Genomic DNA, 27,283 nt, shown 5'->3' with positions numbered 1-27,283 from the left:
ATGACTGAATTACACACGTATTTTGTGAAACAAGGTCAGAGCTCTAGGGCCAAAGCTTAAATGAGAATGTGAAGTATTTTTTAAGTGTAAATATATGTACAAATAGAATCAGAACTTCCATTCTTTGCTCATCTTGGTTTGCTTGTCCCTGTCCACACAATGTCAGAGGTAACTTGGTTACTTTTACTCTTTATATATAACCTCATGGGTCTTACACTTTATCTTGAAGTCAAAAGTAGATTACAAAGAAAGTTAATTTCTTCTAAAGAAACAAACTACTCCCAGTGATATTACTAAAGAATTACTTTAAACCAACTGGTATCATTTTTCCCTTAGACAACGCTTTTTGAGAAGATAACTCTTAACAGTATGCTTGTGTTTATTTGTTTGCTTTAATCTGTCAAATATCATGGCCTAGAAAAGGGTTAAAAGAAACAAGGAGAAAACGCAATAGCAAAACATTCTGGAAATCTGATTTTCCTTTGCAAGGGATGACAATGCTGAAGAATCCATCCAAGTTGGCCCTGGGGACAAGGGAAGGAGAAGAGGGAAGGAAGTAAGAGAGAGTGAGGGGGAGGGAGAGAAGGTCTCCCTGCTCCAGAGTTCCAGTATCTTCAACCTGCCAAACAGGACGTAGTTATACAGGTAGATTTTACTTCAGCTGAAATCTGAAAACACAGTACCAATCACTGATAATTCAAAATACCAGGTTTCTGACAAGCAAAATTAACATACAATCACATAATCCAACCGCCTCTTTTGATTAATATCGTTACTTTCTCTCCCTGACTCTGATGATGGTGACGATGAGCACTCAGATATTAGAGAGAGAGAAACCCAGGAAGGAAGGAAAGGCTAAGTCTGACCCGTGTACACCAACGAATACATAGGAGAGCCGACAGATTGTTGTATGTAAAACAAACGAAACTGTACATATTTTCACTTAAACCTTGGGTAAGGGTATGAAATCAAATGCAGATTAAAATGATCACATAAACTCTAAACTTGCCCTTGTCCTGAATATATTCTCCAATTTTCATCTCATGTTACACCAGGAAATATGAAACCTTTAAGAGTCTTCCCACAGTTACTCTTATGACTTAATTCTACTTTCAATCTTGTTATTCAAGACCTGGTTCAAATTTCCTCCTTTGGAAATGTAGTTTGCTTTCTCACTCTCTACTAATGGCCTATTATCAGGCCTACAGCTAGATTCAGTACTTACTTTCCTGATCTACTCTCCAAAACAGACACTTAATAAGTCTCCTCTCTCCTTCAGCACTCAGTAACCAGACAATTTCTCTGAATCGCAGAATTTCAGCAGCTTCTCCTGAAATATAACTTAATAAGCTTGTTCTCCCTCTGATAGTTTTCCTTTTGGCAACCTGTTTTTCAAGAGGGTTAGAGTGTTTAAGTACATACTTTCATCCAATAACTAAAGTTGGTTCCAAGATGAATATAATGTGGCTTCTTCCTTCAAGGAGCTTACACTCCAGTAAAGAAAATCAAAATCTAAACATGAGTGCACATGCATACACGCACATGCATACACACGCAAAGAATATAAGTCTATTAATAGAATGAAATGCAACTACAAGTGTCCAAAAATAATCATTTAAGATCAGCCATTTACTAAGGCTTCTCGGACACTATTACTTGCATTACTGCCTATTATTTTTGTGAGATTAAGGCAGCAAAAAGCAGACCTTATGTCTGCCTTTATTGGTGCCTTGGGTAAGTCATTTTTCACTTCTTCCGACCTTAGATTCTTTATATTTAAAATGGACTGATAAGGATGCTTCTCTTACCACCCTTCATGGGGTTATTCTACGAAGTGAGTCTTCAGTCTCTCTCTATATGTAAACTGTAAAGTTCTATCCAAGTTAAAGAATTTTTGTTGATAAAATATCTTTTATTCAAATATAACATTTTGTAATTCCTATTCTTCCACCTTCTGAGAGCTAGTGACTAATAAGTACTAGCATTTTTTCTAATATTAAAGGGGAACATTTTTAATTAACAAGAGCATTCTACAAAAGGGCTATTATAACAGAAATATTCAAAAGTTAAATTCTTCTGTGGATCAGTAATGGGAAAAAATATGAGGGGGAAAAATCCTATTTACAAAAGCCAACAATAATCACAACCTATGTAGGAATAACGTTAAGGAGTGAGTGAAACTGTACAAATAAAACCATAACTGACACTTGACTAACCAGAGTGAGATCCTATGTACTGGATCACTAGAAAGAGCTCCTTAGAATTCAGAAAAAAAATATGTTTTAATTTGGTGACATATTTGCATGATTTGGTTCACTGTGATATTTGGGGAGGACAGGCAAGGGAGAGAAAGGTTTTCACTTATGCACTTGTATATAAAGACAGTTTGTATGACACAATACAAAGCTTTTAAACAAAAGAAAAAGTTGGAAAATGTCAATTCTTTCTAAATTGATTTATAATTTTAATGTAATTCAAATCCAAATTCCAATGGCATTTTTAAAAACTTCATAACATGATTTTAGAATAAACAAGTGAGAATAGCTGAAATACTTTCCTAAATGAAGAGTAATGATAGGAAGGATAAAAGCCATATATATTAAATCAAATGTATTATAAAGCCACAATAGTTAACTATTCTGATACAAGAATGGTGAGACAGATTAATGGTACAGAATTAAAAGTCCAGAAAAAATGCATTTGCATATAATAACATTATATGATAAATGAGGTATCACGAATTAATGGAGAAGGGCTGAATTATTCAATAAATGGTCCAGGAAGGGTGGCTATTTCAAAACAAAAGTCAATTTGCATACTAACTTCATACTATACATCAAAATTTCATATAGATTAAAAATTAGAAATAAAAAAATGAAGCCAGTATAAAGGAAAAGAAAAATTAGGTGAGAATTTATTCAGAGAAATCACAAAAGAAACCATCAATATACTAATCTGCATAAAAATGTACCATTTCTGTACCTCAAACCAATTGTAAACAAAATAAAAAGCCAACAAACTGGGAAACACAATTTGCCACAAATGACAAAGGAACAATACATTAATCAGTAAGAAAAATATAAAGATCTCGCAAAGTAAGAGCAAAGAATACAAACAAATGACAAGAAAGAATGTTCAAGTATTCTATTAATCAAAGAAATTCAAGCCTACAACATTAATAAGCATTTGCCCAACTCTCGTGGTGGTGCAAATTGGTGCAAGCCTTCAAGAAATCAATTTCATAATAATAACTTAAAGTCCTATAAAATATATACATGCTTTTGTCCGGTAATTCCACATCTAAGAATCTTTCCTAAAGAAATCATCAGAGCTACAGATAAAGATTTATGAGCAAAAATAACTAACGCAGAATTACTGACAATGGCAAGAAAAACTGGAACCATAAATGGATTCTCTCCTTTCCAGCGAAGGCTCTATGAAGCACAAAATTTAGAATATAAGAGGTTTGGCTTTTGATTTACAGGATATCTCATTTTTTTCTTAAGAAATGAACAATAGAATGCCACAGTCAGTTCTCTACCCTTTTCGAATCAATTATCTGATATTTAGGTCATTCCCAGCAAAAGAGTGTCTTTTTGATCCCTCAGACTCACTATCTCCTAGGCAACTAATTGAATGAAGAAAAATATAAAGCTTCACGGAGAAATATACAATTTTAATGGATGACTAAATGGAATGTCACACCTTGTCCCTCATCTGGGATGGGGTAGTAGTATGGGATGTAAAAGAGAAAGAGACAGACAGATAGGCACAGCCGGACACTGCATTTTAACACTAATTTGTGTGTTAATCTATTTTTTAAACAGCTTTATCGAGATATAATTTACATACCATAAAACTCACCCATTTAAGTGTATAATTAAATGTTTTTTATATATTTACAGAATTATGCAACCATCACAACTATCTAATTTTAGAACATTTCCATCACCCCCCAAAAAACCTCATACCCATTAGCAGTCACTTTCCATTCCCACACTCAGTTCTAGGCAAATGCTAATCACTTTTTGTCTCCAGGGATTTGTCTATTCTGGACATTTCATACAAATGGAATCATGCGATATGTGATTTTTTTGTGTCTGGCTTCTTCCACTTAGCATAATGTTTTCAAGGTCCATCCATGTCGTAGCATGTATCAGTACTTCATTCCTTTTTATTGTCAAATAATATTCCATTGTACGGATAAACCACATTTTGTTCATCTGTTCATCTGCTGATAGACATTTGGGTTGTTTCCTCTTTTTGGCTATTATGAATCATGCTGCTATGAACATTCACGTACAAATTTGTACATGGACATACGCTATCATTTCTCTTGGGTGTGAAATGCTGGGTCATATGGTAACTCTATACTTAACCGTTTGAGGAAATGCCACACTGTTTTCCAAAGCAGCTGCACCATTTTTTTACATTCCCCCAGCTGTGTATATACTGTTCACAGTATTCCCTTACGATCCTTTTAATTTCTCTAAGATCAGCAGTGATGCTCCCTTTTTAATTCCTCACACGAGTAGTTCAAATCTTCTCTTCTTTTTTTCTTGATCAGTAAAGCTAAAGTTTATCAATTTTGTTGACTATTTCAACGAACCAACTTTTGGCTTCATTGATTTTCTGTATTGTTTTTCTATTCTCTATTTTGCTTATTTCCACTCTAATCTTTATTATTTCCTTCTTTCAGTTTGCTTTGAGTTTAGTTTGCCCTTCTTTTTCTAGTTTAAGGTTAAAAGGCTATTGACAAACCCACTTCTGGGTATGTATCCAAAGGAAATGAAATCACTATCTCGAAAAGATAATCTGCACTCCCATGTTCAATGCAGCATTATTCACAACCGCCAATAAATGAGAATAACCTAAGTGTCCATCAACATATGAATGGATAAATAAATTGTGATATACACACAGAGGAATATTATTCGGCCATAAGAAAGAGGAAATCCTGCCATTGCAACAACATGAATGAACCTTGAGGACATTGTGTTAAGTGAAACAAATCAGACAGAGAAAAACAAATCTTTTATGTTCTCACCATCACAACAACTAAAAAACACTGGTAAGGATGTGTTAACTAATCTTATTGTGGTAATCATTTCACAGTATATAAATGTATCATATCAAATTATCACACTATACACCTTAGGCTTACATATTGTTACATATCAATTATATCTCACTAAACTGAAAAAAAAATTAAGGTATTGATTAGAGGTTTTTTTTTTAATATAGGCATTTGTAGGTATAAATTTCACTCTAAGCATTGCTTTAGCTATATGCAGTAAATTTCTGAATGTTGTATTTTCATTTTCATTCATGTCAAAGTATTTTAAACTTTCTCTATGGATTCTTCTTTAATCTACTGGTTATTTAGGAATATGTTATTTAATTTCCATGTATTTGTGAATTCCCCAAACTTCCTTTGATTGTTGGTTTCTAATTTAATTCCTCTGTGGTTGGAGAACATACTTTGTATAATTTTAATCCTTTCAAATTTATTGAGACTTCTGTTACGGCTTAGAATATGGTCTGTCCTGGAGACTGTTCTATGTGCAGCCGATCACTGGCTATTTCACAGAAATACCTGATTATTATTTGCCACATATCTGTAATTTCTTCCCAGTGCACCGGGGTCTCCCTAGCAGTTTACCACTTTTGATAACAACTACTACTGTATTCAGTAAGTAACACCCCATCCTACTCCACTCTGTTACCACCCTCTGCCCCCAAACTTATTCTCTTTCCTCATTTTTGTCCTCGTGATTTCCCTGAGGGAGTAACAAAAATCATCTCCTTATTTTACAGAATAGAAAACCAAGTATGAGACTTGCCTAAAGTCCTACAGAAACTTTAGGGGTGCGGCAGAAGTGGGGTCTGGAATTTGCCAACAGCCATTCTTCCTGCAACAAGGACCTGCTGCCACTGAGCTTATTCAAGTCTCCAGAGAAACACAAGTGGAACAAGCAGTTCAGTCCTTCTCAAATGTGCTTCCTCACACACACGCATGCAGAGTTTCTAGCTGTTCTCTTTTCCCATGTCAGACCAATAGCAGGTCAGTTTCAGTGCCAGCTGGGTTATGGAGGTGTGCCATGAAATGTCCTTGTTGTTTAAGGCACAATTGTCCCAGGGCCTCACAAGTACAAAAAGCCGCAACTCCAAAAACTAAGCTAAAGCTACAAGTGGCATCAGAGGAACCAGGCTTCGATGACAGACCAATGGGTATAATTCAAAGAAAGTGAAGAAACTACAGGAAAAAAAAATGCCCATTTTCCATGGCTTTCTACAAGAGAACACAGTTGTAGTCCCAATACAATACCTCTAATTAACCTACCAGCTCTCTACCCAGAACAATCTCTCTTTGGAAAGAAGGATCCCATGTGGGCCTTAGCAAAGGTCAGTATCCCAGATCAGAGAGATGTCTTTTCAGTCTCCTGGGCAGAGGCTCCATGTCCTCTTGCCTGGTAAGTTGATAAGTGGGTCTCTGCATCAGGCCGCAGGCAGGGCCACCATCAGGGACCTCAGCCACCACAGGAATTCTAAAACAGCAGGTTATGCGGATTTTCCTCACAGCCTCGCATGTGGGCTCATTATCTGAACTCAAAATGGCAGCCTATTTCACGAATAGGGGGAGAGAGTGAACAAAAGCTCTTCTTTATGTACGTTCAGGGTTTTAATGGTATCAAGAAAAGCTAAGATTCCTCATCTTTCAATTGAAGCAGATAGAGAAGGCAATGGGGCTGTTTTGACCACATGGGACTGCTATTTTGTCACCGTTATAAAATCTACCCCTGGAATCTGAGGTTCCATCTTTACACAAGTCCCAGGTAGACCTGGCCTCACCATTCATTGGGTCGGCCCCCTCAGCCCATTTTTTCCTGTCAAAGCCCAGCCCCAGTACGTAACTCTTAGACACAAGGATCCAAGAAAACGATCAAGGGGGAAAATCATTTTCAGCTTATCACTTGAAAAACTACCAAAAGGACTGGCTTTCAAGTTTTAGATGCAGAGAATGCTCTCCTAGCATCATCTGCAGTCACGGGTTTTAGAAGTGCCAGCACCACCGGCTCCATTCACTTACTTTAACATTCCCTGTGCAAGGGAGAATCTGAAGATGATCTCAGAAATGCTTACATTTTGCCCTGCATTTTAAAACCCAGCACATCCCAAAGCAGAGTCCTAACTAGTATTCAGTTAAATGTGGTTTGGTGATCAAAGATAAGCAGGTTTCCTTACCACAGGACGTCTGAGAGCCTATAATATGCTAATGTGCTTGTCAGTCCCTAAGAAGGTATTAATGCAGGCAGCTATAACCAAAATTTATTTGTCCAGAAAGATAATTTTCTCTCCCTCTTTGTCTCCTCTCTCTCTCTCCCCATCCCCCTTTTGTGGAATATTTTGCAGGGCTATAATTCCATGCAACGCACAATGAGACATACCGGCTTGGTTTCTATCTGAGTGTGTCATACTTGTTGCATGGTCTCCTCTCTAGTAGATGAAAATATACAATAGCATCCCTTTTAGAATATGCCTTATACAGGCAAATTTGGGCATACAGAGGTCCAACTTAGGACTGATGAAAATAAGCACCGCATACAGTGATGCTGTGTGGTTGAACTCAGCTCTGTCTTTGGAACCTGGTATACCGTATAGAGCTTGTACAGTTCCAGCATTCTGTATCATGTGAACCATAAACTCCTCTGCAACATGAGAAAACTTCAGTCATTCCCAATTATATGGACTCTCTGACTTTTAAAAGGTACCTAAGGCTCCATGCCAACAATATAAAAAACAAAATAGGAAGCCAGATTTATAAGGTTATGTGCTATGCACAGTGCATGGAACTCCAAATGCTTTTGCCCACAGAAGCAAAGTCATAACTGATGATTGAGTTCCCAGATTAACCCACAATGTAGTTAAAACAAGGCAAATCTGCAATCCCATCAACTAACGAAAACCAACAAAAAATGAAATTAAAGAAGAAACATTTTTTATTTGTCAAGAATACTTAGGCTCGGTGGTATACCCAGAGAGGGGCAGAGGGAGCAGCCCATACCAGGAAAGAAGGGGCTTCCTGTAGAGAACTGACAAATGAAGTCAGTTGGCTTTTTATTTTATCACTTGCTGACAACTGAAAACAACATCAGTAATAAAATATTGCTGCTTTGAGGAAAATTGGGTTCAACAAGAAATGAAGAAGTACAGTTGACCCCTGAACAACCAGGGGTTAAAGGCGCCGACCTCCCATGCAGTCAAAAATCCACGTATAACCACATAGTTAAGGGTACTCAGAGCTATTAAGGAGGCGGCTTTGAATTACGCACAGGGATTTTAGTGTAATTCTTTATTGTGTCCAAATTAATATCTACATGTAAAGTCATGCCTGTAGGAGTCTCTATTTTTTATGCTTATCAACAATGATCTTGGTCTGTGGAACAAAGATGGGGAAACAGACTGTACGAGTTCAGTAAGTAAATTTTAGAAGAGAAAGGAGAGGAGCTAAAGAGAACATATGTGTGATAATAGCCAAGACATGGAAATAACCAAAGTGTCCATCAATGAATGACTGGATAAAGAAGGTGTGACATATACAATGGAATATTATTCAGCCATATAAAAGATAAAATATTGCCATTTGCGACAACATGGATGGATCTTAAGGGTATTAGGTTAAGCAAAACATGTCAGACAGAAAAGGACAAAAACTATATGATTTTGCTCATATGTGGAATATAAAACAAAAAAGTAACAAATTATATAACAAAACAAAAACAAACTCATAGATACAGACAACAGAATGGTAATTATCAGATGGGAAGCAGGGTCTGGAGAAAACGAATTGGGTGAAAGGGGTCAAATATACGGTAACAGAAGAAACTAGACTTTTGGTAGTGAGTGTGCAATGGCGTACACAGATATTATATTATAATGTTGTATACCTGAATTTTATATAATGTTTTTAACCAATGTCACCTCGATAATTTTTAAATAAATATTTGGTTAAAAAAAAGAACATGTGTATAATATGAGAAGTCATGGGTCTGAGATGGAAGTGCATAAACTGAGAACGCTAAGAACCAAAGGCACAAGTTTCCCCAGGGAGAAAGAAACGGTGAAGAGGAGGAGGAGTTTCCTAGGAGAGCCACCAGGTGGAGCCACCACCACAGAACCACTTCACGGATCATCCTCTGGGCGGGATTGCGTGGAAACCCAGCAGGAATGCAGTGGAAGTCTAAATCAATGATGGTTCCGTGGGACACTCATTACTCTAGTGTCAATGACTTAGAACCAGGACAGAGAGACTAAAAGGAGATAAATGTAATAAAAGGAAAATTCTAAACACATAAAAACCTCCAGTAAATGTATGATCGCAACACCCCTCCAGAATGGCTTTCTCCATCCATTTCACCACCATCCCTAATTTGAACCTAATCATTTATTAAGCCCCAAGAGGCAGAACCACTCAGATAAGAAAATGAACAAGGGCAACATACTCTAACATCAATTACTGGTCTTTACACAGGCTCCCAACAGAACTTGAACAGAAAAGCAGCCAGGGCCAGTTGCTTTAAATGACCAAGCCTCTCTGGAAAAAAAAAAAAAAAGACTATAAATGCATATGTAGATCCATTCACACGGACGTATATATTATTGAATGACTATATATTATATCAATCCATGTTCACTGCCAGGTTGCTAGCTTTATATTCCTCTCCCATGGGAAAGACCAGCTCAGTTGAGAGCCAAGAGCTTCCACACAACAGTAATGCCTTTTCTTAACTCTTACTCTTCTATCTGTCCATAAATCCAGCAATTTAGATAAAATCAACAAACGATTTACAAACTCAAAGAAAAATCTGACCCAATATGCCACGCTTTGATTCCTTTGTTTCTCCAAAAGGAAATTTGAAATGAGAAAAAGTCTTGTTACTATAAACAAATCCCCAGATCTCACATCTACCTTAACAAAGTACAGTTGACATTTTCTTTATTAAGGACACTTTTCCCATCCTTTGTTTAGAGTTTCATTTCAAACTAAGGGCCAATAGCCTATCAAGTTCCAGGCCACTGCCTCTGAGCCAACATGAGAGTTCAATGCTAGCACATGCACACTTGTATATGCGTACACACACATACACAGACACTCACTCATGTTTTAACAAACAAGCCAACAGATACCTCAAGAATATTATTCTGAGTAGTAAATGCTAAAGGAATGAAAGCTTGAAAAAATGTTTTCCCTTCAGCGAGGTCACTATGGCCAGATCTGTTTAGGGATTGGAATGACTAGTACAGAAACAGTAAGGGAAAGAATGATAAACATTAGGTAAAATTCTTCTGACAGCTACAGGCAGCAGACCAAAATGGAGAGCCCTTCTGTGCGGTAAACACTAGGCCCGTATTAATAAAGGGCATGTGTGTGTTACCCATCCACACACAAAATGAATTCTGAAGAATTTCTGCACTAACTTTTAAAGCAACAGTGTGTCACCAGAGGCAGAGCAGCTGTTGATCCCTCTGTCAAGGAAAACTTTTGAATTAAACCTGTCTGAAGGACAAAACACATGAATCCACAGAGCAATGCTCTACAATCAAAGTCATATCCACATACCAACTCAGAGAGCAACCCTCCCCCATCGCAACTTGACTCTCATCTCAGAGCATCAGTGCTAGACATGTTACAAATAACATCTTTTAAACCATCGGATCTTTCAGCATTAATCTCTGGAAGAGGCAGTAAAATGCAAATGCACAACAAACCTTAAATAAAGATGGTAAAAGCAGTTTATCTTTCAGAAGGCAAATGCCAAAGTAGCAGAGCGACTTAAAAAGATGATTATAAAATACATTTTATATCAGGAAAGCATAACAATAACAATAATAATAGCAAAGAATAGTAAATGTGCAAAATACAATAGAGACTTACCAAACACTGAATTCATGATAAACTGGAAATAGAAACAAGGACATATAAAGCCAACCAGAAACCTGTGGAGTGGCTTCACATTTCAGAATGACAGAAATAAGAGACATAACCCCACCTTGGCATAAAAAAGATATAAGAAATGTGCAGCACTTTCTCAACATTCTCCAAGTAATACAACAGACTGGAACTGCTTGTAGGCAAGACTGGATGGTGTTTTTCTAGTCTTTCTATCTGTCCCAACGCTAAAGACAGGGGCAGGCCCTTAATAGATACATAGGAAACATGTGCTATTAAATGTTCATTAGTAAACACCCAAAAGTGAGGAAGGAACGATATCCAAAATTATAGGCAGCAAGAACCTCATGGGATCAGTGAGAGGTAACTTCCCCATGAGGTCCGCTAACGAGGCAAAACCTGGGAAACTAGAGCCCCAAAATACAAACTGGTCCTTACACAAGCCAGCAATGTGCTGATTACAGTCTGAAGACTTAACTTATCACAAGGACAAAGCTGGTCCAGAAATCCTTCTAAGGATGAAACCAAATAATTTATTTCATTTTAATTCAAGCAGAAAAGGGGCCATATATTCAAATGGACAAAATTCTGCTTGCTCATTTTCAAGTATGTATTTAGCCTATTTGCTGTTAACTGCTAAAATGTCCATTTGTTCAATTTTGCTCTTAAACTTGAGGTTTAAATATTTTTTTAAAAGTTCCTCCATAGAGCAATGTTCCAATTTAGGAGAGCCCATTATTCTCCTATATGGGTTTAACAATAGGAGAAACAAAATAATAAATGATTCTCAGAAGGAAACAGACAACCCTTTCTGTCTGGTTCATGAGAATGACATTTGTCTTCAAGAAAAGTTTTCAGATTTTCTAGGTCCAGTTTGTCAACATCTGGAGTCTGGGATTACTTTAGGATATACAACATCTATGCTTTAAGTTGAATGAAAAATGGCTTCTTACTTCTTGGGAAAGGCTTGGTTTAAACAGGAAGCTCCCTCACCGTGACTCAGATAAAGCCCAGAGAAGTGGCTGAGGGTGGAGCAGACACAACTGTTCTTACAGTTCTATAACCAGAACGTATAGCTGGTGCTGTCAAGCCATCTGGAGGACCTGCATGCTTTCTCTCTATGTCTCTCTCTCTCTCAATTTCAGTCACATCTTTTTCCTCAAATGAAAAACCCATGGAGTCATTCCAGTACCTTCCTAAATCAACTCTAGAAATTTGCAAAGGTTAAAGCTGAAAACGGAAACTAATCAGTCCCCAAACTGCTGTTTCCATGGTCCTGGCCTTTCCCACGGCTATGAATAGCTTCTTTTAAACCTAGAGTATCTTTTGACCTTACGCAGGTGTCTAGGGAGGGTGAGCTCATCCCACATTGTGAAGTAGTACAGCCTATTCACCACTGCCACAAAATGAGGCATGTTCCCAGCAAAAACTGCTGGACACACTTGGGCATTACTTCTTCAGCTATGTCTATCTCAAGTTCAGGACCCAATAAAGTGGTTCAATTTCGGCCTCATATAAATAGAATGTGATCTTTCTTTATTAAACCAATGCTAAGCCTGTATCGAATGATAAGGCCCATGCAAATAGTCATCTCACCTTTGATAAAGAAAACGAACTTGTGTTAACTATTAAATTCTCACAGGGTCCAAGGCTAAATCACGAGTTGGACTCATATACTGTAAGAAATCAACGCAGGCTGGTGCTAAACTCTGAAAGTAACTTAACTTCCTTCCAGAACAACAGCAGTAGACAAAAACATCCAAGAGATTTCTAGGGACAAAGCTTGAGGGAAACAAAGGAAAGGAGACTTCGGTCATTTACGATAACTCATAAAAGTTGAAAAATTGGTGGGAAGGAAGTGTTTACAAGTGACTAGAATCGTCCCACAGATTTAGCCTCTGATCCTTGTTTTAAGGGAAAAAAAAAGTGGTTTTTCATTGATTTGGGGTGGGAAAAAATGTAGCTTTTGAGCTCAGCACAATGAACTATTTATCTGGCCTGACAAGGCCAATCAATCTACCCGCTGTTTAGTATAAGAAGTAGTAGGATCCTGTTAGTCTTGACGGGTGGGGGCAGGGCCGAAGACAGCACTGGCGCTGGTATACAATGCTTCCCTTCAACTGGAAATTTATGTTGGGCCCAGGTGACTTGGGGGTCAGTGTGAAGCCTGGGACAGAATGAAGATGGTTTGTTATGTGTTTCATATTTACAGAATGCCCCCATGTGCTAGGTCTCAGAGCCACTGGCAGATTCATTATATAAAATAACTAAAAGGTTTCTCAGAATCAGGCTGCAGGCCTAAGGTAGAGGCTTAAAAAAAGGAAGTAATAAACTCTTTTAATGCCAGTTTTTGGTTAATGAAAAATTCCATAGGGGACCCCAAAGGCTAGAATTTTAGTTGTAAAGAGATAATTATTTAAAAAGTTTTATTCCTTCGTTGATTTAAAGTTCTCAGGTAATTTTACCAAACTCATCCAGATAATTACCTTAATTCCTTAATTAATTCCTTATCTAGTTAAATTTAATTAATTACCTTAATTCTCTTATTTACTTTACAAAAACAGGGCTGGCGGAGAGGCCTTGCCTCTGATCAATGCTGATCAGTGTCTATGCAATTCCTCAGCCCACTGTCCCAAGAAGCATCAGGAGGAACTGTAAGGACCCAGATTAGCAAAGGAGATTTGGAGAAATGTCAGAGGACTCACTGAAGTCCAGCTCTCCAAATCTGATGAGGGCAGACCTCAAGAGTTCTGGAACTTATTTGCAAGAATGCAAGAGACACTTGGGGATGACTATAGTTTTACAGTAAAGTATACTTAATTCTTCGAATGGGAAATCCCCTGCACTGGTAAGATGGGACTTGAGAGAGAGAGAGAGAGAGAGAGAGAGAGAGAGAGAGAGAGAGAGAGAGAGAGAGAGAGAATCCTATAGCTGCTAACCAGTGTGGGCCTCCAGCCAATATTTAATCTGGGTAATTCAAAAAAAGGAAATGTAACCCAGGGCAGCTGGAGGGGCTAGAGGAAGAAGCAGGAAGGAAGAGAGACACAAAGCTAATGTCTCAAGCACTATGATCAATGGACAGTTTACTGGACAAATTCTTATGCTGTCTAAATTTTATGAAAGATTAACTGTTCTTCTCCATGGTTATGTAAACTTGCCTTCTTTTTTCTTTTTAATGGAACTCATTGCTAATACATTTCCTGCTCCTGCTTTTGAACAGCTCTATATTTCTCTTTAAGGAAGTAATAAACCCATGAAAAGCCTGCAGCTGATGCTAACCTACCGGGGAAACACTCAGTGTGTGCCCTGGTTGATCCACGGTGAGGGTGAAGTCAGGAAAAAAACAAGGAATCTAGTGTGACCACAGTCTAAAAAATTGAGTCGAGTCTTCTCTGCCATCTTATGTTGTCTCTCCCATCATTTAAAGCAACAATCTCACAAAGGGAGGGTATGAGAAAAAAACAAAACTCCAGCAAGCTGATAGCTGAAAATCTGCCTTGAGGTCTCTCTCAAAAGAGAGAAACGAGATGATTAAAGGTCTCTTGGTTAGGTGGTTATATGAGGTGTCCTCTCACATACTACCTTCTAAATAGAGGCAAGGTCTGTGTTCGGGGGCCCAGCAGTTAGAGAAAGACCCTGATAAAGCCTGCCCTTAAATTAAAAAGAGAGAACAGCCAAATACGCACAGCTCAGCCCGCACCACTGCATTCTCTAAAGTTACCTTCCATCCATAAAAACAGATATGAAAACCTAAAGTCCTGGGAAAAAAACATCATTTATAAATTTAGTCTACTTTCTCATTGTCAAAAAAAAAAATACTCTGTTCCCTTTATTATAGTTATTCTGTCATTACTTGCTCTGTGTGTGTATGTATCCAAAAATTCATATTTTAAAAAGCCCAAAAGGGCAAATACCAGTCATTTTTTTCAGCAATTTAAAATTTGACACAGTTTACCCAGAAGTTTTCAGTCTGGGTTTGTGTGTGAGGAGGGGGCTCTTTCTTCTTTTCCATACCTCTCTTATTGGTTCTTAAAATTGTTTCAGAAGATAGCAAAGCATTTCCACTGGATACTTCGTGCATGGGCTTTTCTGGAGCTTTGCTGGAGAGAGGGTCTTTCTTCATCTCTTTCTTTATTTCCTGTGAAGATAGATAAAAGGAAAACAAGATTGTAGTTTGAAATTTTAAAATGCCTTTTTGACTATTTTATGCTTCGACTTTCTGGAAATAAATTATAATGACCTCAACTCAGTATAACATGATGTTTTAAAAATGCCACAATATTTCTGTAGCTTGTTTTCCTTAAATTAATTAGAGAAGTGTCTGGTCCTATACAATGAAATGATGTCTAATATGGCAATGTCTTTATGTGACTATGGCCATTCCAAGTAACCATAAAGAGAATGAGGGATAATAAAGGCCACCGCACAGCTCTCAGTGACAGCCTGCTCTACTTTTTGAACAATGACAAGCTTTGGCCAAGCACAGTCACCCCTTAAAAGCCTTCTGGTTTCTATCCTTCCCAACAGGGGTTTAGAGAAGTATATTCCCAAACCATCATTGTGCTCACAATTATTTTAAACCCCAAAGAAGATGAATTCAGTTCATTTACGGTCATAAAGTTCCTCTGGCTTTTTAACTTTTGACAAAGAAAAATATAAGGATAACAAGCTGAAATGAAGATTATCATTCTAGGCCAGGGGTCAGAAAACTGCAGCCCACCACCTTTTTTTTTTTTTTTTTTTTTATAAATAAAGTTTCATTACAACACAATCACTTTCATTTGTTTAAGTATTTTCTATGGCTGCTTTGATGCTGCATGGCAGTGTTGAGTAGTTGGAAGAGAGATCAAAACCTAAAATACCTGGTCCTTCACAGAAAAAGTTCTAGGTGCTCTCATATCAAAACTCCATTAAGGTAGATATTTTTTTTAAACCCGGTGGCTGATACAATTATTTCAAATTACCTTAACGATTTACATTAATAGCATGAAATTAGAGTAATTCACAAACTGCGGGTCTGGAGCAGGGGGTTTCTGGGCTTGTGTGAACCCATAATCACAATGACTTGGGAAAAAGAAAGCTAAGGGGCTAGACCCAAAGCATGGCTGAGTGGCTGGAAGGACTCAAGGATGAGAGAGATGTGTTCTTGAAAAAGAATGAAGGGCAAAAAGTGGAGTGGGTGGGCTCCTATGGAATGAACATGAAGATGGTAAATTAGGTAGAGGGGGCCACAATTCAGCCTGGGCAGAGGTGAAAAGAACAAAGGCTTGTCAAAACATAGCCACTGCATAGTAGCTTCCTACACACCAGAGTTACCGTAGTCAATTCCCGGATTGCTAGATTGCTGGCTTGGTTAACAACAGCCTCGCCCTCCCTCCCACCCTCCCTCCTTCCCTCACCAGGGCCCCACCGGAAACCAGCAACTGCGGCTGGTGCTTTGCTGGGTTGAGAGTTTCAGCTGGCGTCCCAGGCCAACACAGCACAAAGCTTTGTGCACGCATGTGTATGTACACGAACTCCCACCTCAGCAGCCCTGGCACCTGCTAGAACAGCAGTTGCTGGGGGTTTCTGCAGCCTCACAGGCAGATGGCATAAGGGGACAATCTGCAAACATTGCCTGCCTGAGCCGCATGACGGGATGCTTTCTTAGTGGTAGCTGCCAGCCCATGGCTGTAGAAGTAAAGAAAACAAGCCACCATGGGGGCTCATTCCCCAACAGTTGCTTCTTTGGGGGTGGAACAGTTGCTCAAACCTCACTTTTACATTGCAGTGTGGATATGACTATGCACACACAAATTTCCCACCTGGACACAATGTAATGCAGTGATTCAACATCCAGTGTTACCAAGGAGTAATTCAGAGAAATTCAATGGGTTGTGGGTGACATGGAAAGCATTTGCTTAGCACTAACTGCTAGTGGCATGCAGTTGGAGAAGAGTGAGGGAGGAGCAAATGTTTGAGAGACTGGGGTGGTTACTGGAGATGGCTTCAGAAGTATGGTTGTCAAGAATGTTCATACTCCAGGGTTCAGAGCAGCACCTATGAGCTTGGAAGGACAGATTTGATCAAGGAGGTGCTTAAAGGTTGAGAAACCAGCAGCAGGAGAGGAGATGGTTCATAAATCTCAGATCCCATTGTCTCCATAACGACTGTTTACATTTGCCAAATAGAGAAACCTAATGATGACCAAATTTCTTAAGATGCTTCTTAGATGGAAGCAGGGAGGAGACAAAACTTAAAATGTGCCCTGCAATTTTCCTGGAGAAACCAATCAGGCATGTGGACGTGGCAGCGCATCCTGGAGGCTCTCCACCTGCATAACACCCAGGCATACCAGGTTCAGCACAGCCTCACCCAACCCCAACATCTTCCCTCCAACCTGCGCTTTCTGCAGGAGAGGAAGCTACCTTGCTTGACAGCCCATCGTCTACTCACTTACCCAGGCTGGAAAACTCACTGTTAACTCCCATATCTAACCAGTCACCCAGTTGTGCCCAATCTACTTCCTTAATCTGTTTCTCTCCATTCCTCCCACACTGCCTTAAAAACATAAATACCAGGCAAATAGCTTGAACAGATGTTTCTCCAAAAATTAAAAAATGGTCAACAATCACACAACAAGATGTTCAGCATCATTAGTCATCAGGGAAATGCAAATCAAAATTATAATGAGATACCCCTTCATACCTACTAAGATGGCTAGACTTTTTTTAAAAAAAGGAAAACAAATGTCAATGGAGATATAGTGAATTTGAACCCTTGTATGTTGCCGGTGGGAATGTAAAATGGCGCAGCCTCTGTGGAAAACAATATGGAGGTTCCTCAAAAAGTGAAACACAGAACTACCAAATGCCCCAGCAATTCCACTCCTAGGTATATACCCCACCAAAGAACCGAAAACAGGGACTCAAACAGATACTTGTATAACAACGTCTACGGCAGTATTATTCACAACAGCTGAAAGCTGGAAACAACCTAGTGTCCATCAACAGATCAATGGATAAACAATATATGGTATATACATACAAGAGAATATTATTCAGCCTTAAAAAGAAATAAAGTTTTGATACATGCTATAACATGAATGAGTCTGGAAAACATTACGCTAAGTGAAATAAGCCAGACACAAAAGGAAAAATATGATTCCACTTATACGAGGCCCCTGGAGTAGTCAAATTCATAGACACAGAAAGTAGACTGGAGGTTTCCAGAGAGTGGCATGGGGGAATAGGAATTAATGTTTAATCGTTACAGAGTTTCAGTTTGGGGTGACGAGAAAGTTTTGGAAACAGATAGTGGCAATGGTGACATAACATTGTGAATATAAATAATGCCACTGAATTGTACATTTTAAATGGTTAAAATAGCAAATTTTATGTTATAGGTATTTTACCACAGTAAAAATGCACATGAATACCAGCTAACGTGAGTGCTTACCATGTGCTAATGCCTGCTGTAAAAGTTTCACTGGGATTGGAACTTTTAACCCACACAACAGCTCTATTCACAGATGCACACACCAAGACAGAGAACTAAGGAAACTTGTCCGAGGTCAGACAAGTAGGAACTAGAACTGAAACCCAACCTGTCTAGATTCAGAGCCCATCTCTTCACCATGCTTCCCCTGCGTCCTGTCTGAGTGGTAATGTCTCCTTGACCCCACTCTCTTCCATCCCAGTTCAGCCTCTGTACTGCCACAAGGGACACTTTCCTAAACCAAATGTCCGCTCTTGTCACTTCCCTACTAAAATCCTCCAGTTACTTCTAAAAGACCACAGGACAAGCTCTTTCATTTAAAACTTTTCAAATTGCACAGCAAATCACAAGTCTCTGTGTACTAGACTCTGGTTCAAACTATCTGACATGCATACTGACCCCATTGTACCAATTACCATGCAAATGTAAGTTGAGGAGTACACTTCTTGAACTACTCTTTGACACTCACACATGCCTGATTTCATGGACTCCTGTTGGTAGGCTCTAAAAATAGGTGATGAAGCTGGCAATGATACAACCTTACGTTGGCAAAGGCTTACATAATTAAGTTCTTTAGCAGATATTTTTTCACTTGCTCCTCATAATAACACTGTCATTGTGTTATTGGAAAAAACAAAACCCAAGATTTTTCCAGACTGATATATTTTTGCATAGAAGAATCATGAGGCCCAGCAAGAGGATACGAGACCAGCCAAAGGCCACAAATCTAGTAAGAGGCAGAACGGGCCATGGGACTCAACTCTGGGCCTTCTAGGCAGACCTCTCCTGCTACACCTCACCTCCCAGGAAGAACTGATGTCATGGCTAGAGCAGGGAGACTCAAAATCATGCCACCCATGGCTCCACTGGGAACCTTCACTTCCCTCCATGCCTAAAGAATGCAATGTACCACTTTATCCATAAGCACATAAATACTGAGGCCCAAATCCTGGAAGCCCCTTATCCGCACAAGAAAAGCTCTTTGCTGCAGAGGAGGGTGGGATTGGCACTGGAGTGACTCCTGCCTGCCTCCAGCTGCCAGCATCCAAGTACCTGGAGCTCTCCGAGGTTCTGATCCAGGTCATGGGACTCTGGATTTCCTGGGTCTGAGTGCTCCTAGCCCCCAACCCTCAATCTCAGCTTTCTGACCACTATGCCTATATTTTTAACCATTTGTTAAGAATCTGAATCCTACTATCCTAGTGGTAGAGGCCACACCCTGAAACACATTTGCGGGCTACAGGGGCTTACAGAAATTCATACATGCCCACATATATGAATCAGAGATGATTGTACTTGCTTAAAGACACTACAGAATGGCTGGGTATCGACAAACCTCTTTAGTAAGTAAAGGAAACCCAGCTTCTCTTTATCTCAAATCTGATGTCTTAACAATGGAAACTCGGCATGTACAGTAAACCTGAGGCCATCAATAAGATATCGATGCTGCAACGACACTCTGGCTATGTCGCAAGGACTATTTGAGTAAATTGAGAGAACTCACATCATTCCTGCTTCCCAAAGCACTATGCTGATCAGAACCAAAGACGGTTCACCCACATCTGGAGGCCAAAAAGCCCCAATAATGCCACTCTAGCAAAATTCGCTGTGACACATTTAGCAGCTTGCAAACAGCAGCCTCACTGGGCAAATGTATAATTTGTATGTGACTGGGAGCTAAACTAGCACAGTCTGCTTTCTCATAAGCAGAGTTGCCAGGATGTGGCTGGCTACTGAGCCAAGTCGACTACTTTTCTCCTCTCTTTCCCCATCTATTACATACTATATAGGTGCTGGGAGGTTGGCTGGGTTGAACTTCTTTCAACTGATCAAAATACCCACAGTAAAACACCAATGAAGGCCCAGTTTGGGGGTCCCTCCCTTCTCTCATACTTTACGTCTTCCACCAACCTTGACATAACTTGAGACACGGGCTTCACAGTAAATGGAAACAATGATGCTATGAGTTAAAAACCAGAGTCAGTCCCAGCATCATCATTTATTAGGTGGGTGACCTTGGAGGCAATACTGGAAGCCTCTAAGCAGCTCTTCTGCCATCTCTAAAAGAAGTCTAATGCTAAATGTGTTGGCACTATTACAGAGTTATCTTCTGAATCAAATAGTGAATTGGAGAGTGACATACAAATTGATTATTTATTGTCATTATCAATGTCATCATTAAATAGCAAGTGCTATAAAAAGAACTATACCTAACAACATAGATGAACTTCACAGTCAGAATGTTGAGTGAAAGAAGCCAGACCCAAAAGATCACATGCTGTACGATTCCATTTATGTTAAATGTTACAACAGGCAGAACTAATCGATGGTGAGACAGCTCCAAACAGCAGCTACCCTTGGGAAGGTACTGACTGCAAAGGGTACAAGAGAACCCGCTAGGAGGATGAAAATGTTCTATAATTTGGTCTGGGTGGTGGTTTCACAGGTGCACACACAACTAAAAATTCATTGAACTGTATTTCTAAGATCTCTGCACTTCACTAAATGATATTTCAATTTAAAAGAAAAACATAAATGCTTAAACCAGAAGAAGACAGATTCTTTTAAATTGAAATGTGCTCATATTTTGTCCTAGAAGGTCAAAAACATGAAAGCCTAGTGCTTGGGTGTTTTAACATTCATCTCAGAGGGTGATTTCTGGGATTAACATTAAGGGGACGAATCGTCAAAATGTGCCAAATACACCCTACCAAGTGGGTGAGCCAGAGGGCATCTCATCTAATTGACACAATCAGCTGAGTGGATCTGCTCCCTTCACTGGGCCCTTCCTTCACCACAGCTGCTTTCTTCACATCTTGCAGTATTTCCTTGTTTCCTGCCACCAATATACAGGCACACAGAGCAGGCTGGTGCCACTGACACCAGGGGGCGCTCAGCACTGCCCTGACCTGCCAGAAATGCTGGTCCTGGGCTTCCTTTTGCATTAGAGTGAGGCTGGGCAGGGTCCTCCCAGCCCAAGGTGGTTGCAAGGCAGGGAAAAGAGGCATCATTCGTCAGCAGGTCCTCAAATCTGGTCTGTTCCTGTCTTTAGAGCCAGATGTGGTTGTGGGATCACAGCTGTGCCCCCTGTTAGTTCATGGAAAACCTCTGCAAATTACCACTGGCAGGAGATAAAAGGAAATCACTAAAAACAAACCCTTACACCAAATCTACTGATCAAGAGAGTTTTGAATAGCTACACAATCCTAGAATAGCACATTGGCCCCCATGCGTATCTTTCTGTCTGCCCCGCCCCGTGCAAAAGGCAAGTTTGAGGAGCAGTCGTCCCTCAAATGTTCCCTGCTTGTAGATACTATGCTTTCCTAGCATTTGGTTCCCTTCACAAAAGGCTAGTCAGCCCAAAACAACTGGGAAGATACAGCAAAGATCCTGAAAGCAACAGCAGAGCACTAGGGGAGTTTCGGCTATATCTGTAAGAGTCTGTTTCTTTAAAATATATATATATATATGTATACCTAATTATCTCAATTTTTAAAAAATACCCATGCTGCTGAACCATGAAATGCACCAACGTCATTAGAGAGAATTGTAAAGGAAAAAGAATATATAGATATACAGATATATATGTGTATATATATATATATACACACATATATATGTATGTGTATATATATATATATACACACATATATATGTATGTGTATATGTATATATGCATGTGTATGTATGTGTGTGTATATATATATTTGTGTGTGTATATAAATATATATATATATAAAATGTCTTAAGTAAATATGGCAAAATATGAGGGTTTGATAAAGCAAGGTGGTGGGCACACTGGTATTTGTTATTCAGTTCCTGTCTTTTTTCAATGCTTGAAATATTTCATAATTTCTCTTAAAAATTACATAGTGAAACCATGTTGATGTCTCATACCATAATGGCTTTCTTCCATGTATAAAATATGCTGCCACTTAGAAAAGTGCTCTCACATATCTTCATAAATATACCTAAGATATTTTCGGCTCAAAGCTAACAAGGTTGGTTTGGTTTTTTTTACACAACAGAATATCTACTGTCACAATTCTATGTAAATCTTCAACCGCGTATTTGCAATATCATATACTTGCAATATTATCTCCCAAATATCACTGATAACACCAGCCCAGGCAAGAAGCTCTTGACCTGCAGGACAGGAATGAATACTGCAAAGAGCACAGCAAATGCTAGCTACCAGTCAGAGATCAGAATAGCTACTTTCATGTCTTGAAGAGGTAACACAGTTTTCACATATACAACACAATTACCTGCATGACAGTTGGCGACTTTATGTCTTTATATCTGCCCATTCCCTGCTAAACATCTAGATTATTACCATTAGATCAAAGGTAAAGAGTGTCAATACCAACCAGCTCTTTGGACATGTTTTAGTTGGCACTTAATAAATATTTGTCAAACGAATGGCCAGTTTAGAGTGGTATGGGCAGGACAACCATCTACGGATGACGGGGAGTATTTTCAATGCAGCCCAAAGCTATGACAACACGGATATCTGTATCATCCCCACAATGATACAGCTGGATCACAATCAACTTCGCACTTCACAGGGTACAGATCTGGCTTAAGAGTGGCAGGAAGAAGATACAGTAAGAAAATTCATGCGGTGCCTCATTTTTTTTTAAATGATCAATACTTATTTATTAGACTGGGAATATTAGACAAGATATATTTATCATTTAAAAATTAAACCTTAAAAGCACTATAAGGAAACATGAAAGATTTTACAATCTCAGAGTAGAAAAGACTATTCGATATTCTGACACAGAATCCAGAAGCCACAAAAGGGCTAATTACAGAAAACTGTAAATACAACATAGAAAAAAATTAATCAACAAAAAGTCAAAGTGGGAGAATATTGCTGGTTACAGAGAACTCTTTCTACAAAGTATCAGCAAAGAGATCAATAAGCCAGCAAAAAAAAAAAAAAAAAAAAACAGCAAAGGACAATTCATAGAAAAAAAATGACTCAAACCTATGACAAGATGCTTAACCACACTGATAAGAGAAATGGAATTTACAGTGGGATTCATTTGACAATATCGGTGCAATACTCACTACACAGAAAGACCCTGAATCCTTTTGGCTATTTTCTTATACCTAAAATTGAACACCTACTACATAATAATGTTTACATGAGTTCTCTCACTAGAGTCTGGGCTCTCTGGGAATATCATCTCTGTTTCCATATGCCGTGCACCTAACACACAACTGGTATTCATGCAAAGAGTAAGTATAAGAGATATGGAGAAGAGCAAGCACAAAACTCTCCGGACGTTGACAGCCTAGATAGAGATGTACATAATTTTTTTAATTAGAATGATATATGATTTTTTCTTGATTTTCAACACCATAAAGTTTCTCAATAGACCACTCCAATATCCAGTGAATTTATTAGTTCTATTGAGTAAGATATCATTTTTTATCTGTCGGACTGGTGACAATGAAAAAAAAATTGATCATATAATTTTGGCAATGGTGTAGAAATAGATACCCTCTCGTACTTTCCAATGAGAGTATAAATTGATATGTAAATTGGTACTTCTGTGGGAAGCAATGTGGCAATTATCTACCAAAAATTTAAGTGCCTACACTATACCTTTTGACTCAGTATTTCATTCCACTTCTAGGAATTTAAACTACAAATTTACTTGCACATGTGCAAAATGGCATATGTACAAGATTAACCGTTCTGGCATTGCTTAAATTAGCAGAAGACTGAAAGAACATAAATGTGCATCAGTAGAGAATTGGTAACATAAATTACGATAAATCCAAACCATGCGACTCTCTCCAAGAATGAGACTGGTATGTAAGTACCAATAAGGATAATTGCCAAGACACGTTCCTAGGTTAAAAAGCCTAATAATGTATGCGAGCATTTGTGTGATCATGCGCATGCTTCATTGTGTAATACAGAAAAACAAACTGTAACTGAGATTGCCTCCAGGGAGGGAACAGGGTGGCCAAGAGATAGGGAAAGAATATATTTTGTCCCTTTTAATTAGTATCATGTGCCTATATAAAATTTTAATATAAAAATTAATAATTGAAATGTGCTTACTATTTCTCAATCATCAGACTATTAACAATTTTCCTACAAACAAGGAAGAGTTGACACTAGCCCCCAATATAGTTTGGTTATATAATTTCCACTGCTAGTTTTAAAGATCCCAATGCTACTGGTCACAGTGATGGCAGTATACATGAACACGCAATTTAAAAGAAAGCTCTTCAGCCTATATATTTCATCAAGAAGGGGAAATTGGAAAGTTAAGGATATGGAGGCCCACTAATTTTTTTTTTCCAATTATATGATACAAACTTCAAAAATTTTGAAAAGTAGAACTAATGGAATGACAACAAACAACACAGAAAACAAAATAAAATGTTTATAAAGAGGCAATATTAAATCTTATTTTTAGTTTTATCATAGGTAGAATGTATTTCAAATTGGTGGCCAGACTGCAAACAACATGAGTTTGGATAGAGATTCCTCAAAAATATGGCCCAGCAATCCCACTTTGGGGTATTTATCCAAAGAAAGAGAAAGCACTAACTTGAAAAGATATGTATGCACCCCTGTGTTCACTGTAGCATTATTTATAATAGCCAAGATGTGGAAGCAACCTAGGTGTCCACTGATAGATGAATGGATAAAGAAGATGTGGTATATACAGACAACGGACTATTACTCAGGCATAAAAAAAATAAAATCTTACCATCTGTGACAATAAAGATGGACCCAGAGGGTATTATACTAAGTGAAATAAGAAAGACGGAGGAAGACAAATACTGTATATCACTTATATGTGGAACCTAAAACAAAACAAAACAAACAGAACAAAACAGAAACCAACTCATAGATACAAAGAACTGATGGCTGCCAGATGGAAAGGGGTAGGAGGATGGATGAAAAGGTGAAGGGAATTAAAAAATGCAAACTTCCAGTTATAAAATAAGTCATAGGGATGTAATGTACAGCATAGGGAACATAGTCAATAATATCGTAATAACTATATATGGTGACAGGTGGGTACTAGACTTATGGTGATCACTTTGTAAGTTATATAAATGTCTAATTACTATGTTGTACACTTGAAACTAAGATAATATTGTATGGTGACTATAAATTTTGAAATTTTTGAAAGAGAAAAAAGAGTTAAACGGTTTGGGATTGGCTAATTATTCCCTAAAAAGTTAATTACACAATCTCAAATTGAGCTCCCTAAGGAGTGGGCATTTTCTCTATCAGTCTATTCTGGAAAAACCTTTAAATGTTTCTGATGACATCGTACTCTATGAAGCTGTACTACCTGAAACATAAGAATTGTTGAACTGAGTGCTAGGTAAACAGGTTGCTCTTAGAGGGGAAAAAAAGGGGGGACACCCAAGATCTAACAGCCAGTTCCACTGTCTTTTTTTAACAGCTTTGATGATGATGAAGAGCCTGTGCTCTTGTGGCCCTTTGTTGGAATCCCTGTCACAGCATTGACCCATGCAATCTAAATATGAGTCCATAAGTCTCTCTCTCAGCTACTCTGTGAGCGCCTCAGGGATAAGGAATAGATCTCACTCATCTTTTATCCTCAGACGCTCAATAAATGTTAGCTAGCAGGCACTCAATAAATGGTGGTCACTGTCATTAGCTCTTTCATTTTAACAGATATTTGAGTACCTACTATGTGTCATGTATAAACAAAAGCAGTACATGAGTGTAACTCAGTGTTAATTTTTAGTTACAACTGCTTCTAAGACTAATAAGCCAATAGAAAAAAATGTTAAATGCACTAGATCTTTTACATCTAAAAAAAAAAAAAACAAATATGTTTTTTCATTTTCCTAGCTCTTCTAAAACATATGGAATTAGATGGCAATTATGTATACTATGAGCAACGTACTGTTTGTTCTAAGGGTTTACATGGAGTAACTCATTTCATGTTCATAGCCACACTAAAAAGTAGGGAACATTATTATCTGTCTTGGACAGATGGGAGAAGTGGGTCCCAAGAGAGGAACAGGCAATAAATGGCTAAGTGAGAACTGAAGCCCTGGCAGTCCTGTGGCCAAGCCGTCACTCCTGGTGGCCACACCATGCTCCTCCCACCCAATGTGTGTGCTCCTAATGCTGTTCTTGGCTTGCTTCAAAAGGCCAACTTCCTCAAACTGCAATTTAAAAGAAGGGAGACAAAACAAATGAGCACGGAATAAAGCTTCAGAACTGACCTGAGGGCCAATGATTTGAAAGCTTCTCTCAAGTAAAGAAATTCTTGTATTTTTACAAACAAAAAAGCACCTGTTTACTGGTTGTTGAAAGAATGTTTATATACATTTCCATCCAAGATAACTCGATTGTCAAGAACAAATTATTCTAAGCCCGTGACAAAACAATGTCATTTCATGCTCATTTCCTGATTAAAGCTTTTAGACAGCTGGGCATTCTCATTTCTCAGAGCTGTAGGGAACTATGTAAATTTCCATGCAGCAACTCCAAGATCATTAATCTAAGGAAAGCATGTGCCAACAGAATACCAGATTTTACATTGTTTCAGTAAAGAGGAGGAGGGGCAGGTTAATCTAATTACCTTATGTGTGGTCACCTGACTGAGGTTAACAAAAAGATCATATGCTAAACTGTACCATCAGCAGAGAAAACTGCTAAGTAATGAGACATTTCGTATCACAAAAGGAGTGGAAAGAGGGGGTGAAATTTTTAAATTGCTTGGAACCAGATACTGTAGCAATAAAAATAATCATACCGAGCTTATATGAATGAAAGGCAGAGCATTTTAATTATCATAAGGAGCTAGAAGCCTGCCCCTCTTTCTCCCTCCCTCC

At 38.5% G+C, this 27,283-nt stretch overlaps 1 protein-coding gene across 3 annotated transcripts in view; it reads right to left on the bottom strand.

The window, feature by feature from the left end:
- The window catches only part of SH3KBP1 (SH3 domain containing kinase binding protein 1), a 313,545-nt gene that overhangs the window by 176,727 nt on the left and 109,535 nt on the right, over positions 1-27,283 (bottom strand). For all 3 annotated transcript variants that reach the window (XM_039852304.1, XM_039852302.1, XM_039852303.1), the window contains one exon: positions 14,966-15,089. In XM_039852304.1, coding sequence (XP_039708238.1) covers positions 14,966-15,089 — 124 coding nt within the window. The remainder of the gene's footprint in view (positions 1-14,965; positions 15,090-27,283) is intronic.

This window comes from Pteropus medius, unplaced genomic scaffold, assembly GCF_902729225.1.
Source record: "Pteropus medius unplaced genomic scaffold, Ma_sr-lr_union100, whole genome shotgun sequence".
NCBI classification, from domain to species: domain Eukaryota; kingdom Metazoa; phylum Chordata; class Mammalia; order Chiroptera; family Pteropodidae; genus Pteropus; species Pteropus medius.
Note: the sequence above shows the minus strand (reverse complement) of the source record. Positions and strands in the feature narration are given on the sequence as shown.